Below are 18,437 nucleotides of genomic sequence, written 5' to 3' on the forward strand. Positions count from 1 at the left end.
TTACTGTACACAGATTTGGTCACCTGGTTTTCAAAAGGATGAAGAGATATTGGAAAGGGTACAGAGCCGATTGACTAAAGTGGTTTTTGAACTGTTGAGTATGAAGATATGCGATTTACAAAGACTGGCGGATAGCACGAGGAAGGAGGATATGATTGAGACATATAAGTTGCTAAGAGATTATTGCCAGATTAATGTGGAAGAGGCATCACATGTTTTTTTTAACGTGAGGAAAACAGGAAAGAATGAGAGATCATCCCTGGAAATATATGGAGAATGTGAATAAGAGAAAAAGCAGCCAGTTTTTTTTTTTTTTTTCATCGGTGATTGGAATGCATAGCTGGAGAGCGTGGTAAATGCGACGACGTTGAATATATTTAAGGCACGAGATTAACTGTATGTGTGACAGTGAGACCTCCGATGATGAGTATTTTGCTTTTCTGGAGGTATGAAAATAATCAGAATAATAACAAAACTTTGAACGAAAGTACTTTTATATCGCTCAGCAGTCATAGATGGCGCTACGATAACATCTATACAGTCGGTGTCTGTAACAAATAATAAAATATTATTTTCATGTTAAAATTGAACAAAGAATGTGAAGACATTCTTTGTTCAATTTTACTGTGAAAATAATCTTTATAATATAATATCAAATAATAACGCGAATATAAAGTATATGATGTTCGTGTTGAATTAAAAGTTAAAACTTTGATTACTAAAATTGCCTAGGCAAAGCTAGGAAAAAGACATATTTATGGAATATAAGTATTACGTATATATTAACTTTTATGCTTTGATTTTTATTAAATGTTAATTGCTATTATACAGTGAATGCGGACGGTGAAAACATTTATAGTTTTCCATGAATTTTAGCTTTTATTAAATTCGTTTATTTTTCCATACGAGAAAAATTTTAGTAACTACTGGTAGCAGTAATGAGTTTCTTTCTTAATTATTCTGGCATGCAACGTATATAAAGTGTCATGTTTCGTAAGAAGTTCTATGCAACAAGCGTGTTTCCTAGATGTGACAGCAAGCCATTACTTTTCTGTACTGACCTGAAAAGGTCATATAAATAAAAAAAAGTGGTTATTCCAGAATAGTCATTCACATTGTTCAAGTTCAACACTTCACTTTCGTTGTACAGCAAAAACATTCAAAAAAAATAAGTCAATTTTAACGTGAAAATAATCTTTTGTTATTTGCTACATACACCGACAGTATTGGTGTTATCGTAGCGCCATCTATGAGTGCTGAAGCAGGCCATGAACCTTAGCCTATCAAATAACTGTGGATTATTATTGTTATTATTATTAGAGGTTTAGATAAGGATTTTTCTAAGGAATATTTTATATCATAAACTATTAGTGTTGAGAATAATTCAGTACTCTGACGTAATCTACCAAATCTGGCAGGGATAAATCGGTGTCGTATATATTTTATCTCGGATATGGATAATGTATATCTACGCAGGGGATGGGGAGAGGGGGAACGGTCAGTGGAATCTTTCTGGACTCCATGAATCCTTCCCTGCACATAGCGCTCGATCTTACCATTTCATTAGTACAGGGACGATGGTTTGTTTCGATAGGAAATAAATGTCTTATTTTTAGAATAAATGAAACCACTGCAAACGGAAATAGAAAAACAAAATATCTCTACATTATAAAACCAATTAAGAGGGGGGTTTCATTGGAACGAGCACAAGTAACATACTGTTGGACTGTCACCGAATTATACACCTTTTTTTTTTTAATAGACGTAAATCACAACGGGTTTCCATCAATTCACTTCTTTCTTACTTATCCCATTCTAGATTTGATACATCTGAATTTTAAACTTATTTATATATGCATGTCTTAGCTGCGAGTTCTGTTTTACAGAAAACTATTTCTCCATGATCACAGATTAGCATCCTTCATTTAAAGATTTCCTACATTTGGTCAGAACACACGATTGAGTATGTTGCTAAGTAAGGCGCTCTCTTTAAAATTACTATTTAATGGTCTTTTTTTTTTATTTTTGTTTCTTTCGATACAACTAAGTCTACAAAGCTAATATGTCTTAATTTTTTTCCCCATCCAGTTAGTTTATTTTGTTTTGCTTGGTGCGAAATTCTGCCTGCGTGTGAGACTGGCTAAACCACCTTGAACTTCCTCGTAAACCGAATTAGCACGTCTATACAACAGACTACCTTCAGACTTGTTTCACTGTAAATATCAGACTGCTTTCTGTAGGGAATTCATTGCTGATGAAAATGCAACAAGAAAATGAATTCTAAATACACAGGAGAGACAGATCATTAGTTTACAGGAAAATCCTTCAAGATATTTACTTAGGTGATACGGCAAACATCCAATTCAAAAATAATAAAATGGGTATAAATAAAGTAGAGCGAGACAGGATGACACCATGTATACCAATTTTTTTATAGCAACGTAGAATATACTTTCGAAATGGGAATAATAATAATAGAGCTAGATCCATTTTAAGTGTGGACCACACTCATTCGGTCCTCCCTATCTTTTAATCCATCCATTTAGGGCGGTCTTATTACAATAACACACACATATACTAGAGCGATCATAGATTAGCACAAAGGTTTTGATGAGGAACAGTTAACATTCTGTAAAAACAATAGGGAAATAAATAAATAAACAGAAAACAAAGTTTTATAATGCAGTTAATTGAAACAAAAGTCTTATTTAAGTCTCTGCTTTTTTCGCGCGCGCTCGTGTGTGTGTGTGTTCATTCTCCATTCTTCGTAGCTCAATAAAACGCTAACTATTTCTATTCAAACCCATCATTAACGATGTCAGTGATTACAAATGGTGCTGAATATCCCAACATATGTATTTTGAAAGGGGGTATATTTTACAGATATACACGTATCTGAGTGGAAGGGCGGCTGGTGTCCAACCCCCATCACCATTAGCCACCTGTGGCGAAAAGGCCAAGAGTTGGCAAATTAGACTTAGAGTGTCTCAAATGTCCGTTTGTAAATAAAATAAAAAATTCTGCGTAAAAAATTTACAAAATCCTTAGAAATAAAAAAGCGAATATTATTATTTAATTTTATTAAGAAATTTAATAGCGAATAAGAGGAAAGGTTAGACACCACTGCTCTAAAAGAAAGCAGTAAGATCATTGCTGGTAGCTAACTAGAGGAACCAATTATAATAACTGAAGAACCAGCTGAAATAAAAAAAAAAAAAAAATCGGGGTTAAAAAATCCGGAAACTAGGATTTTAATCCCCGAAATTGAGAAAAATCGACAGTACAGCCACATTTCCTACAACAGTACAAGTTAAGGTTTACAATCCTAAGATGACAGCAATTATCTTTCATGCTCTTGCTCGATGCTTTTTGAATCATGGGTGGCCATGAACGAAGCTATCGGTAACTGCTAAAAATGGAGACTGGCTGCCAACTATTTCTGAAAATTAATTAGAACTAAAGGAGCTCTCTCCTTTCGGAGAATAAAAAAAGGCGTAAGAGGATATATTATATTTAGATATGTTGCACATAGGCAGCCATGTGTGTGTGTGTAATTCATAACACGGTAATTAAAATAATAAATTTAAAAATTCCTTGAAACCATACTTATATAATGTAGAATATTCTCCAGTCTTACTCGAACACAGAATCTTTCCTTTGAAGAGACAATCCCAGCGACCTACAAAAAGGTAAATTCAAACTTATTTTATCGAACAGCATTCATAATATTCCGAGAAATTTTATAATTCATCGATTTTTCTTATGCAATTACGCTATCAGCTATTGCAGATTGGATTCTGAATAAAACAAGATCCGGTTTGGTTATTTTTATATATATATACGTTCGTTCTTGGATGAGAAATTTCCTATAAAGAATTTCGAGAATCCTTACAAAAGGCCAGCAAAATTCCTAGCTCCTCCCTACGACTGTTTAATATAAATCTTTAAATTAAAAAGGCAATTAGAGAAATTCCCATACAGTACGCGGAAGTCTAGCTAAATAAAGGAGGAAGACGATCATAAAACAGGAAGGTTTTCAAATGAGGTATCGAAACTATGTAAACAACAAAACAAAAAACCAGATACCGAATAAGAAGCAATCAGAAGCGAAAAACAACGGTTGTCATGTAGATTCAGATAAGGAAGATTGATATTCCCCTAATATCTAGCTTTTTTTATGCTAGTATAAGGGACATATAATAATCAAAGTTATAAAAGCTGGAGACTGACAGAAAGAAAAATTTTTTGCAGGATGGACGGAGTTTCCAAGAACAATAATTAACAAATAAGGAAAGAACACAGCATTATTTGGTGCTCTTTTCTCTTTTTATTCTTTAGAGAATTTATTGTCTTTAAGAGCCGTTTTTTCATATGAAATTCTTGGTGCTCTCCTCTTTTTGGAAGCAGTTACATCTACCAAGTGCAATTTATACGAAGAAAGTTACCTGTAGCGCTAAAAAGTGTAGCTAAATTCACTGAAAATTCAGCGTGACCTTCAGTGATTCGAACAATAAACTTGGGCCTAAACAGTTCTCCGGTTGCGTCTGTACCGCAAATGGTAAGTAGATCACTTGATATCTAAGATAAATAATGAGTTATCTTCTTATAGTACCTAGTTCCGTATAGAACTGATGATTTTACTGTAGGCAAATGACCAACATAAATTGTACGCTTAAAAATATATTAGAAAAAAACGTGATCAGAAGGGTGTATATCAGTGACGTATCATACTGAGAAATCTGTAGGAACCTGAGAGCTAAGAATGTCCAACAAACACGCTCAGTTATGGAGTGTGTGGGGGGAAGAGAAACTATGACTTGTTGTGAGAGGTGGGGTAACAAAATTCTTAGTTACCCCATACATGTGAACTGAAAAAAAAATGCTGGAAAAAAAGTACTACGGTTGGTCAGGGAAGCTCATTAATACGTGAATACTTATATATATTAATTTCGATGGTTAGAAAAAAAGGGACATATAATAATCGGTGGAGTTTTTGTGTGAAAATACTGATCACTGCTGGAAATATTATCTTAAAAATATTTCCCCAATTCGATATTGGCTAATTTTTGGTTTGGTTCTTTAAATGGACAAGTCGGCGATAAAATGACTCCAGAATAGGCTTGAGGTAGTCCTAAAGAAGTGCTTTATAATGCCGAGACTTTTAAGTCTAACCTTGCAGGCCTAATAAATGCAAAGAATTCCTCCCAAAACGCTATCTCTATTCATCCCCAATAAAAACAGAGAATCAAAATAAATAAAGGTTCTTATATAATAAGCAAGATCGTGATGCTCAATAAATATCAATGTTATGACAGCTTACGACTCATTTCTCTGTATATTATCTTCTATATAGATTTTTGCTTCCTTCGCGGAAATCAAGAAATTGTGACTAAGAACGCTTATGAAAGAGATTGTTAAACAAACAAGTGAGAGGAGGGGGGGGGGGAGGAGAAAAAAGACTACTGCTAACTTTATCTTTAAGTGTTTTAGATAAGTCTGATTAAACATACTTAGTTTCCCAATTCATAACTGTTTGAAAATTAGGTAACAATCATCTGCTGTATTCTATCCGAATCACAAATAGAAGTACCTGATTGGATAGAGAAAGAAAAGGTGCATTGAATCTGTGGTTAAAAGATTGCACGTATTGGGACATATCTTATCAAATTCAAAGTTTAGTAAGAAATACCTCATCTTTCATTGTCTACCGCAAACTTCTCTTTGTTTACATCATTTCCGCTGCTATTTTTTATTTATATTTTTTTAGTAAGTTTGAATTAGTTGATTCTTTCAATATGCTTAACCAATCTTCTATTACGACATTAGTTTCACTGTTGCGAGGTGCTTCAGCACACCTTCTTTATGCCGCTGTACAAATACACAATTGACAATTAATACTACACGTAGATAACAGAAGGGTTTTATCATTAAGAAGTCGTGCGATGTGTCAATCTTCGGGAAAAAATACGATAAATATGCACCCAGTAAATGCAACGAACGTAAAATTTTTATTTCCCCAATATTCCAAATCTTTTTAATATGGTAGATGTGTTCATAATAGAAGCGATCCAAATGACTTTATCGCATCCGTTATTGTAATTACATGCTAATGAAAGGGACTTCCTTCTCTTCCCCCCTTCCCCATCTTTTTTTCGCACTATCTTAACTTGTATTGACAAAACGAAGGGAAATAGATAGGATTCCCACAACTTAAATGACGATGGAACTAACCGGAAATGCGATAACTTTCGCTCCAAAACGTTTAAATATCACGGAAGTTGGAACATTTAAGGAGCCGAAAGAGAAAATAAAGAAGAAGGACGGAACAAGTTTATCTATAAAAGATTCTTAGCAAGTAAAGCACATTTTATTTCACTAAGGTACTGAAACTTTGTACTTGTATATTCGCCCCCAAGCCAGAAAGATTCCAATTTAATTTTATGTTCCCTAGGAAGTTTCTAACATCATTTCGACTAGAAGTCAACATGAAGATCGTATTATTCTGCGTTTGTTTTTCTGCTCTTTCTGCGTATGGACGAGTTCTTCCTGTTGAAGAGGACATTGCCAATAGTAAGTATTTCTTTGATTGTAGCATTTTATTTTCAAGTATAATGCTTGTTTATGCTTAAAGTATCATATCAGAAATCGTGACGATATTTGATTTCCTTAATCTGCATCAAAAGTTTTTTTTTTTTGTCAGTTGTCATAAAATTTAGCCATTCATTGAGAAAAAGTAGTTTGTACTATAAGTTATTTTACCTGTTATGATAACGTAAATAGGGAACGGCTTTGTGTAATATTAGAAAAACTGTCCTTGTAGTTCTACTTCTACGTTTCTTTCTTTTTCTGATTATGATATGATGATGAACAGCCTATTTTTCTACCCCCACTGCAGGGTGAAGGCCTCTCCCATTGAGGGAGGTTTAGGTCTACTACTCCCATGGTGACCCAGTCCACATCGGGAGAATGCATCTATACTTGGGTCACAAACATCCATGTCTACGCTAGATTCGGGATTCAAAACCAGCAGCCTCTTGGCTGGCGAGCGGATACGCTAACCACTCGGTCAACCAGATTATGACACACACACAAGCATTTTGTCATTTAAAAATACTGTATTATTTTTGCCTGTTTGGGGAAGTATATAATAGGCATCATGGCGAATATAAGAAATGATTGTGCAATAGAGTATCTTGTATCCTGTCCAATTTCAAAAATAATATTTTTTTGATATTATTATTGTTGATACACTCCAGTATAGCCTGCAGATAATGTTTAGGACTGCTTCATAGAAACTAATATAATGAGAAGAGCATATTATATCTGTTAATCGCATGTGCTCTCTGGATAGGACAGTTTATTTTGTGGAGAAAAAAAATTAGTTTACAAAAATAAAAAAATAAAAAAAGTGCCATGAATTCATAAAAGTTGGTAACACTTTCAGTAGATTCTAAAGCCATTTTTCACTTTCCCGACTGAGTATGCGCATATCCAGATGCAAATTATTGTGTTTAAGGCCCAGTTTCCATCAGGACAGGATTTTGCAAATAGTATATTTAAGAGAACTAGTGAGAAAAAAAAGCTCATTCGTAAATTGTCACGCTTTCGTTTGAGAATGGGGGGGGGGGGGGAATCCGCTAACTAACGCCAGCTGAAGATAATAGGAAATGTGATATTATTATAAAGGCGACACTTTAATGCATTAATGAATAAGCCCAAAATCCTATTAGCGATTTATGTTATGATTTCAAAATATGAGAGTCTGAGTATCATTATATGTAATTATTATAATGAAATATAACTTTAACTTGAAATTTTATTTGCAAGATCGCATGTATATTCATAACTTTCTTTTCAAAAAAAATTTAAATGGAAAGTTTTTTTGTTTTTTTTTAAATATTGGAACTTACTGGAAACTCAACGAAAATAAATGAATAAAAATTAATAAATATTGTTATACATTTCATTCACCAAAGAGGTTAGTTGGAACACCTTTAGCTCTAATTTTTGAAAAGAAGTAGGCAGTCGATCTTCCTCATTCCTTTTAGCCATCAGTAATAGTTGTGTTCATGACTACCCATGATTTCGAAGATACTGGAACGAGATTAAGGCTCGTATTCCTAATCCTTAACTGGTATATTATTGTTTGAAATAGTGCGCGATCTATGTTGATTTTTCTGAGTTTCAAATACCAATGCCCGAGTTTTCAGGTGTCAAAACTATTTGCCTGCACCAACGATCGACTAAATGAGAAACCAGCTGAAAAAAAATAAATAAAATAAAATAAACCTATAAAAAGTTATTATATTAGTTACGCGTCCAAGAAAATATCGCGGGACAACACTTCACCTCACACAACCCACCATTTTCACCATTCAGTCCTCTAATCCTCAAGTTTCTCTAGCCTGACAACTAGATTAGAATTTATAACGGCATTTCTTTGGCCTTCCTGTAATTATGAAACTAGACGTTGTCTCCACGAGGAAACAACGTGCTAGGCACTAAAAATAAATAAATAAAAATGAAAAATAATAAAAAAATAGAATTTATGGCATCGTGTAATTATGATTCCTTACACGGTGTCATCGTTTGCTTATGTAAATGTATAAGGATCATCCTAGATCAGTGCTTCCCAAACTTATGGATGTAAAGCCCCCCCCCCCCCTCTGAACCCCAAGAGTATTTCTTTCCAAAGCGTCGCCCGCACCTGTGTACACTAGCAATGAAACGTTAATTTAAAGCGCGAAAAACTTGGCAGTTTTAAATGAGGGCAAGATTTTGCCTTTGTAAGTTTTTTTGTGCTTCTTATCAATACCTTTGAAATGAAACTTATATGAATAATTGCCTCCGTAGCGCAATTGGAAGAACGACGGTACATTGCGCCCTTCGATTGGAATAGGCCTAAGTTCGATTCTCGTCGCGACGGGAGGAATCTTTATCTGGACAATTTTCAATCGAAGGTGAGTTAGCCGATTTCAGACGGAGGTAGCAGGGTTTTTTTCTCCCGGAAACTCGGGTTTTTCATCCCGCATACAGACAAATCGGCCCTTCAGAACACACGCAATTTACAGGCATAGAATACCAGTTGTGGTGGAGGTGAGTGGTAGATGGCGTTGATTCGTAGTAGAGGTTCGGTGTAGTGGTTGAGACAGTTGTAAGTGTCCTCCCGCGATGAGTCTTCGGACTCCTTGGAGGTGTCAGGAATAATAATAAGTTTCATTTCATATATTTAGTAATATTCATTAAACTCCGAAATACGCAGGAAGCAAAGTTTGTGAACCAACACCAATGTGTAATTTTTTTCCATTAAAATATAAAAAATAACAATAAATAATAAAAATTAAATACGTTTCTTCTAAGATTAAAAAAAAAAAATCTACTTAGTCTTAAAACATGTTAAATTTGTTTTCATTATTTCACAGCCCCCTCAACAAAACTTATGCCCCCTCCCCAAGGGGGACGCGGCTCACAGTTTGGGAAGCGCTGTCCTAGATCATCGCGACACGATGTCTCAGGTGCCTGTCCGTAATGCTTCGTAAGCCCGTGAGACAATTTGATTTCTTAGCGCAAACTATCATGCCTTGCTTGGTTTTTTTTTTTCATCCTGACTTTAAACTTAATAATAACTAGGCTTTTTTTTTTTTTTTTTAATATCTATCATGACTGCCTACTTGTTAAAAGTGTATTTTAACAAGCTCAGTGATTATTAAAATCATTGAGCTATTTTAAGAAGTGAGCATTATTTTTGATATTTTTTTTGCGATTATTCTTAATGTGTATTACAAATTATGCGGAAGCGACACCTGCAATAAAAAGCTATCATTTATCTTAAACGCTTTCGTATTTGTAGTGGATTCTTTATGTGTATGCGCGTAAGTTTTCTGAAAGTGATTGTTATCATTATCATTTATTCAAATTTAAATTATTTTTCTTAAATATGTAAGTACCTTCGGTGTCAGTAGAATCTTTAATATTTTGTTTATATATATATATATATATATATATATATATATATATATATATATATATATATATATATATATATATATGACAGAATGATCATTGACTCGGTTAACATACATAGTTTTATGAAGAATTAAATGACTAGAACCGATATTTAAGTAAAAAGGTTTTAATACACTACTAGTTTCGGCCTGTAACATATATATATATATATATATATATATATATATTTCAAAAAATAGATTTAATGACTCCAAGACCGAGATAACATTTTACAAGATTTTAATGATAAATACTACTAGTTTCGGCATATAGCAGCCTTCTTCAGGTATTTATAAAGGAAAGGAATACTAATAAACATTGAATTATTTAAATAAACAAACTGGAAATTACAGGTACAAATTGCCTCACATAATCGATACATAAAAACGTTGTATTTTTCAAGTTGTTCCAACTGGCGTGCCATTGTTTGAACTTGCACGCACAATTGCAACAAACAATGGCACGCCAGTTGGAACAACTTGAAAAATACAACGTTTTTATGTATCGATTATGTGAGGCAATTTGTACCTGTAATTTCCAGTTTGTTTATTTAAATAATTCAATGTTTATTAGTATTCCTTTCCTTTATAAATACCTGAAGAAGGCTGCTATATGCCGAAACTAGTAGTATTTATCATTAAAATCTTGTAAAATGTTATCTCGGTCTTGGAGTCATTAAATCTATTTTTTGAAATGTATAACAACCGAGTAAAAACTAATCGCCACACACACACACACACACATATATATATATATATATATATATATATATATATATATATATATAAACAAGCTGAATGATGAATATGTCTTGTAGTAGTTCTATCTTGTCTGCTACAATCTAAATGTCTCGAAACATTATTTGTAATTTTAAATTGCGTTTTTCTTGTAAATAAACATTTAGTCATTCGATCAAATATATTTAACTTGTTTATAGACGTGAACATTGCTTTTATTTTTTGAATAAATATTTTGATGAGAGATTTACTTTAAAATTATAATTTATTATTATGTGACACCTCCAGGGAGTCATCGACTCATCACCAAAGACTCATCGAGGAAGAGTGTGCTAACAGCATCGATCGATTGAAATCCCTTCCAACTATTAACCGCGCTCAAACTTGCTTAAGTTTTTACGAGCAATTAGTAGCAGAGGCTCTATCAATCGATCAAAAACATTTTCCACCTCTATTTGAAGTTTCATTGGAATTTTATGACATACCATTTTGTTTCGTCATTAAGGATAATGTTTGACTGTAATTCGTTTCATCAATAATATTAAAATGATGACTAGTTCATCATTTTAATTTGAATCTTGTATCTTATTATATATATATATATATATATATATATATATATATATATATATATAAAATAGTGTATCAGGCGTGCAGCGATACTAATTTTTATATTTTTCACTTTACTTATTCACACGAAAGAAATTATTTGGGCCATTATTAAATAGATTCAGAATTTTACATCGATAAAAAATATAGTATATGCTTCGAGGATCTGGCATTGATTCTGAAGCCGCATACGTCAACTCACGTGACTCCACAGTGGAATTTCTCGGTACTTTCCGTATTGCACAAATATTGATCTGGGAATGCCGTTGCATTTAGAACGAGTACGATCAGCACAGTCAGCGTGCAATTTGTAAAGATAGCGTACACGTGTTATCAGCAGACCAACATTGGAGTTACAAGATTATACAGCACTTTGAATACGATAGATCCGCCATGACGTTAGTTCTGGATCCGGCAGAACGTATACACGTGATTTGATTCTCATCTGTTGCTAGTGGGGATGGAGAGGAAACTGGTGACTGAATAGTTTTAGCAAGTTTTTCATAAAAGGTGGAAGCATTTTATGCTTGTAATCTGAGGTCAGGCTGCCTTAAGCCAATAAGACCAATTAGGGCTTCAATTCATTCACAATTGCGATTTTCAGTAGTTTTTTTTTTTAATTTAAATTATGTTTAAGTAGCTGTGCTGCTAATTAGAAGAATTCAAAGTGTTATAAATAATGTCACCTCATTTCTCTCCTTCTGACATTTTTCTGAATCGTTCCTCCCGAAGGTTATGGTCATATGAAATGACGATCTAAGGCTGTAAGGCCAGTATATTATGTCTGTCAGTTGCGTGTGTGTGTGTGTGTGTGTGTCTTCTGACCAGTTTTCCGTTTTTGTGGATTAAAAAAAATAATAACTTCAGTTTCCGTGAGGGAAATCCCTTCCACCTCCATATGGTACCGGCTGACTCACCTTTAGTTGAAAAGCCCTATAAAAGGTTCTTCACATCGTGGACATTATTCGAATCGTCCTCCTGAAGTGTAGTCAAAGTGATGATTCCTACAGTAGTTTCTTCACTAATAACCATAACCGCACAGAACGGGTTTATTCAAAACATATAATTTTTTTTAACAACTTGAACTTTATTTTAATCTATAATGATTTTGTATTGGATATGTGGTGTTTTGCATTAAATATACCTCGTAATATGCATTGAATTGTATAAATAGCCATTCTTGCTTCCACTTTTTTTTTTTTTTTTTTGCATCAGTCCGGTTTAGGTCTGTTAATCGCGAGTCTACTGTGTGTGTGTGTGTGCGCGCGCGCACACACACACACACACAAGTGAGGTGGGGCCCAAACTTATGTTTTTCATTAATCAGGGAGTCATGAAGCGTTGATCTTTCCTCTATTATGGCCTAAGTGTTTTATTAAGAAGTTCAGAAATTACTGTTGTAGTAAGAAAAAAAAAAAAAAAAGAATAAAATTGAGAACTTGGGAACTGCAGACACTAGTAAACAGGAGAGGGATGATATGATAAAGAATAACCTTCTGAAAGGTAAAGGGATACTGGTAGGTGGAATTTTTCATTTAATGGAGGATGAAGAGGACGAGAAAGGCATCATTCAGTGAGAATGAATACAGTCAAGAAAAGGGGGTGAGAACTCTTTTTTTCCTCTCATAGAGCGGTGCGTGATTGGAATGGTTTACCCATTTGGAAGTGGTGAATGCAGATAATGTGAATGAATGAATGAATTAATGAAAAGGTATGATAGCTGGTGGTATGTGGCCTACCTTGCTTAGTCTGGTAATAAAAATAATAACCATAATTCATTAATCCAGTCTCAGTCTAAATGACGGAGTCGATGGATAGAGAGAAAGATACCACAATGTGGAGTGCGGATCGGAGAAAGAGAGCTCCCATTTAAAAAAAAAAAAAAAAAAAAAAAAAGGAAAGCGTGTGACTAAAGATACTGCACAAATGTTAGTATAATAATCTGTTTCCATTATTATATCTATATGTCAGGTATTTCGGGTTTTACGAAAGAAAATTCTAGGCTTCGAGTGAAGGAGTTACAGGACCTCCTTTATACATCAAAAACTTAATATTGCTTATTTAAGTTTAAAATTTCCCAAAACTCGAACCTTACAGTTCCTGTAATATCTGTATGATGAAAAAGTATCTTAAATATATTGACGAATCCAAAAATACTTTTAAAAGCTGTGTAGTATCGTGCATGGATAACAAACTTCTAATATGCCCTAGAATATTATGAAGCGGCGTGACACAACTTTACACAAGCAGCATTGTTTATATTTTATTTTAAAACACTTTATTTGTTTTACACGGCTAAAATCTTGCTACGTAATCTTCAGTAACTTTTTAAAACTCTCGAAGTAGGCATAAAGAAGATTATGAGTGTCACGTAATTTTTATTATACTGATAATTTAGCATGTTATCATCTAAATACAATCGCCATTACGTAAGAGATTTGCCAGATTTGGTTTGAGTCAGCACTGGAGTAACCTCGACTCTGAGTCCAGTATATATGAGACCTCTAATTAATTGTTAATGCCCGGTTTGCGGGATGAAAAACAAACCGGAGCTTGGGAATTGCAAACCCAACTACCCCGTATGAACCCGGTTAGCCATAAGTGGAATAAAGTCTTTGTAAACCAGCTGCAGCATTTCTAAATATGATTAGGAGGAATAGTTTAAGAAGAGCTATAGCTTTTTTTTTTGTTTGGGGGGGATCGTTATTAATTAATGATTTCTTCATAACAGAGTTAGCTGGGTTGGGAATGAGGGGATCTAGACATTTGTAAATATTGTATACAGTGTGTGAGGGAGAAAATATGGCTATTCACTAAAATCTCGTATTATATATATTAGGTTTGGCCACAATTGCGATTATCACCTTTTTCTTTTCAGCACTAAGCTGGTTGATCTGATATTGGTTGCAGTTTTTTTTTTTTTTGGGGGGGGGGAGTTCATGAGTTTATACCTCTACTCCTAGATATAATGATACTAATGTATATATTCATAGAGTAAGTATGACCAGTAGTTCCCAACTTGGGTCGCCATGCTCATAATAAGGTTCCGCGGGATTTTTTCTAAACATTGAATGTATCTGAACATGTAAAAGATTATCGATTCGTAAAGGTAATTTCAGTCTGCAAAATGGAGAAAAATTTATTGATTTAAGAAATGCGAAGTTTACAAATAAAATACAATGACTTATCATGGAATTCTTTTTGGGTTGTATGTTGCCAAAGAATTTCCCAATATTAGAAAATCCTATAATAATATTGCTGCATTTTTTCACTATTTACTTGTGTGTGTGTGTGTGCAAAAGTTTTCACTAACAAATATTAAAAGCTCTCCATTGAAGAAGAATTGCGTTCATCCACATTTAGACCACAAATTAATAATTTGATGAAAAAGTACCAGACATAAGAATCACCTTAAAATTGTGCGACAGTTATTATTAATTTTTTTTTTGTTTACAATATAATAAAAGTTTTAAGTTTTGTCTAAAAATTTAATTACTTATTAATATAAACTAATATATACATATTCGTTTATAATTATATATTAATTTCAATAAATAAAAGTTATGGCCATTAATCTGTTACTTTTCTGCTTTGAATGTTGCCGGCCTGGTTGGCCGAGTGGTTAGCGTATCCGCTCTCCATCCAAAAGACTGCGGGTTCGAATTCCGCCATGGATGTTTGTTTGTGAAAAATACTAGTGGTGATGATGGGCGGTAGATGGCGTCGGTGTAGATGATGGTAGTTGCGGTTCGTTGAAGTTGGTGGAGACAGAGAGTTGTAGAGTAGGTGCCCTCCCTCGATGAGTCTTTGGACTCCCTTGGAGGTGTTATGTAATAATAATAAGATCACTAGGATTCCGGGTTCAAAAAAGAGTACGAGCCACTGCCATATTCTCATTCTCTGAACGATCTTTCAAAAATTAGGTTCGAAAATTTCCAAAGATTCTACTAACAGGAATTTACTGGCCAGACAGCACTGTTTATGTTTGTTAGTTCTCATTAGAGACCATGCAGAAACGCAATACCACAGAAGTTCACGTCTGAAAGTTAATTTTTTCCGTGAAGTAGCCGGCCTGGTTGTTCGAGTGGATTTTGCCTCCGCTCTCCAACCGACAGGGTTCTTGAGTTTTAAGCCCAGTGTGGCATGAATATCTGCGAATGTCTATAGGTAAAGAATGGCTTTCATCGCTCAGTATGAGACCACTAACTTGCTTATTGGAGGCCCAGGTGGCTTGAAAAGTTCTACGTTTGATTTTTTAGATCAGGGAATTGCGGATTATCTAACTCATAGTCCGCTCATGGTACAGATGTAGGATAGTTTAAGGCCTTTCGTGCATGTGGTGAGATGCACATAATAATTTCAAGTACGATCGATATGTAAACCGTAATTAACGAAGAACTGAGCTTAAACGGCCTCGGTTGTCATTGAACTTTATTAAAATGAGGTATACTAAATATCCAGACAGAAATGTTTCCTTTGAAATATTTTAGTATAGAACTTGTTTAAACCCCAAAACTGGTTATCTTGCATCGTTTACTGGATGAACTTCGATGAAAAGAAAAAAAAAAAAAAAAATTAAAATCTCGACAATCAGAGATTGTTCCCCTCCTTCAAAAACATTTTATAACTATAAGGCTAATTTTCTTTCTGTATTTAATTAGATCTCACAAAATACGGTATTTATCACCCTTTTTCTTTTATTTTCAGCTATTGATGAAAATCCCAAATCATCATTGAAGATCATCTGTTATTATAATGCGTCGGCTATCTACCGCCGACATCCCATGACCTACGATGTACAGGAAATCCCAGCGTACCTATGTACACATGCAATTTATGTCTCAGCTGAACTTAGTGGAGAAAGCATGCAGCTAATGAGTCTCGATTCCGGCCGTGATATTGAAAGAGGTGAGTAAAAAAAATCACTTTTAAGGCTGGTTTTCAATAAATTGCATTTGGAGAACGGAAGTTCCCTTAACTGCTTACCAATCGATGTGTCACGCAGGTACTGGAGACGGTCGCAAAGCGGAGCAAGCGGTGGGCCATGAGCTTCAATTTTTTGTTTGCTCGTGTGATTTTTTGCTATGTCTCTAAACACAATAGTCTAAAATTATTATTTTAGACTATTGTTTAAAAGCAGTTTAAATGAAGTATACATCTGACGTTAGCAAAGAACTAAAAAAGGTAAAAAATAAAGAAGTAAGAATGCTTTTCTGTCTGTGTGTGCGCGCGCATAATAACAATATTTAAATTACTGGCATTGACAAAACTGTTGCCTGCCCCCCTCCCCGAACAAACATTTCTTTCAATTTCAGTTTTAGTTATAATATATTATTACAAAGCACCTTACTGAATGCAAGGCCTCATCACAGGAGGACACCAACGTATATGTTAATTCTGTGTTCTCAAGCTGGTTTAAATCAAAAATAAATCAAAAAATTATGGCATATACCATTTTATGTAATTTTGCTATCATCTTTAGAAATATGAAATAGAACTGTGTTGTGAATATTCAGTTCATGGACAAAAAATAAAATAAAATATGCTTACCAGCATCTGGATCCTGAAAAAAGTGAACCGACATATAACCTTGTCTGCAATGTTTCTGGTAATAACTGGGAGTGCATTTATCAGTGGACAGCAGAACTTGATAAGCAGTTCAGTAGAATCAAGCCATGTCTAAAACATTTTGTAATCTGGTTTCAAAGTATCCTGTCTCCAGAAATAGTGTTTCCATTTTCATTTAATCTTAATAAAATGTACATGTTAACACTTGTGTAATATAAGCGTCACTTTTTTATTTTATTTTTTACTTTTTTGATAAATACATCTTCTCATACTAAAAACAGTCACTACTCATTAAGGTGTGGCTATTTTGTGTGTGTGTTGGGGGAGACATAATGGGGTGCATTGGCGCACCTAGGGGCCTGCTCACCCCCCAAAATTTTTTTCAAAAATCTTTTCCTAATTAAATTATTTTTTTAATTTTTATTTATGTTGTGTCCTGTCTTCTATTTCTATACTACTTATGAATTAGCGGTCACATAAGGTGGGAATACCCTCTGGCTCTCGGAATCACGGCTGTTGTGAAAGCAAGGCGAACGAAGTAGTGCTCACATCTTCTCATACTAAAAACAATCACTACTCATTAAGGTATGGCTATTTTGTGTGTGTGGGGGAGACATAATGGGGTGCAATGGCGCACCTAGGGAGAGGGGACCAAGGGGCCCTGCCCCCCCCCCCCAAAAAAAAGGAAAAAAAAGACTAGAAAATTTTTCAAAAATCTTTTCCTAATTAAATTTTTTATTTATGTTGTGTCCTGTCTTCTATTTCTATACTACTTATGAATTAGCGGTCACATAAGGTGGGAATACTCTCGGAATCACGGCTGCTGTGAATGCAAGGCGAACGAAGTAGTGCTCCGGCGATACTTTGTTTGCCCGAGATCATGGGTATCATGTATTGGCAATCACTGCAGATGCTCAGTCATAGGTTGTATATGATGCGTAGTGTGTATTCTCAAATCGCCTACTTACCCCCCCCCCCCGAAGATTCAATCATGAGTGCGCCACTGATGGGGTGACAGGACTACAGGGAAATGATCAGTTGTTTGCCGATGATTAGTAATAGTATTGATGTTTTGGCTTGTCAAAAAGATTTGAATAATCTCAAAAGGGGATAAATGAATGGGGATGTCAGTTTAATGCAACTAAATGTAAGATTTTAAAATTTGGGATCCACAGATGGGATGCTTCATACTCATTTGGTGGAGTTATACTTCCTCCACTTCTTGGGAACCAGGGGTGATTGTGGAGAGATTTGAAGTTCTGAGGACATATTGCAAAGGTTGTGAAGATATTTTAGAACTGCAGCAATGGTGAGGGAATATTGACCATGACAGAAAAAAAGTATGCTGGTCCCATTGTGTAAAGCTTTGATCAGACCATATCTGGATTTCTGCAGTCAGATCTAGTCACCAGTATTTGAAGGGAATGAAGTAACCTTGGATAGGGTGCAGAGACGGATAACAAAAATGATAACAGGACTGTACAACATTGATTATGAGGATAGACTGAGGGCATGTAG

General features: G+C 34.5%; 1 protein-coding gene across 1 annotated transcript in view; it reads left to right on the plus strand.

Moving 5' to 3' along the window:
- Positions 1-18,437, plus strand: part of LOC150105629 (endochitinase-like) — a 70,436-nt gene that overhangs the window by 14,798 nt on the left and 37,201 nt on the right. The window contains exons 2-3 of the mRNA XM_090394955.1: positions 6,452-6,570; positions 16,059-16,259. Coding sequence (XP_090251081.1) covers positions 6,486-6,570; positions 16,059-16,259 — 286 coding nt within the window. The 5' untranslated portion in view covers positions 6,452-6,485. The remainder of the gene's footprint in view (positions 1-6,451; positions 6,571-16,058; positions 16,260-18,437) is intronic.

Source organism: Typopeltis vanoorti, chromosome 6, assembly GCF_054136105.1.
Source record: "Typopeltis vanoorti isolate ZY-2024b chromosome 6, IOZ_Tvanoo_1.0, whole genome shotgun sequence".
Lineage (NCBI taxonomy): Eukaryota > Metazoa > Arthropoda > Arachnida > Uropygi > Thelyphonidae > Typopeltis > Typopeltis vanoorti.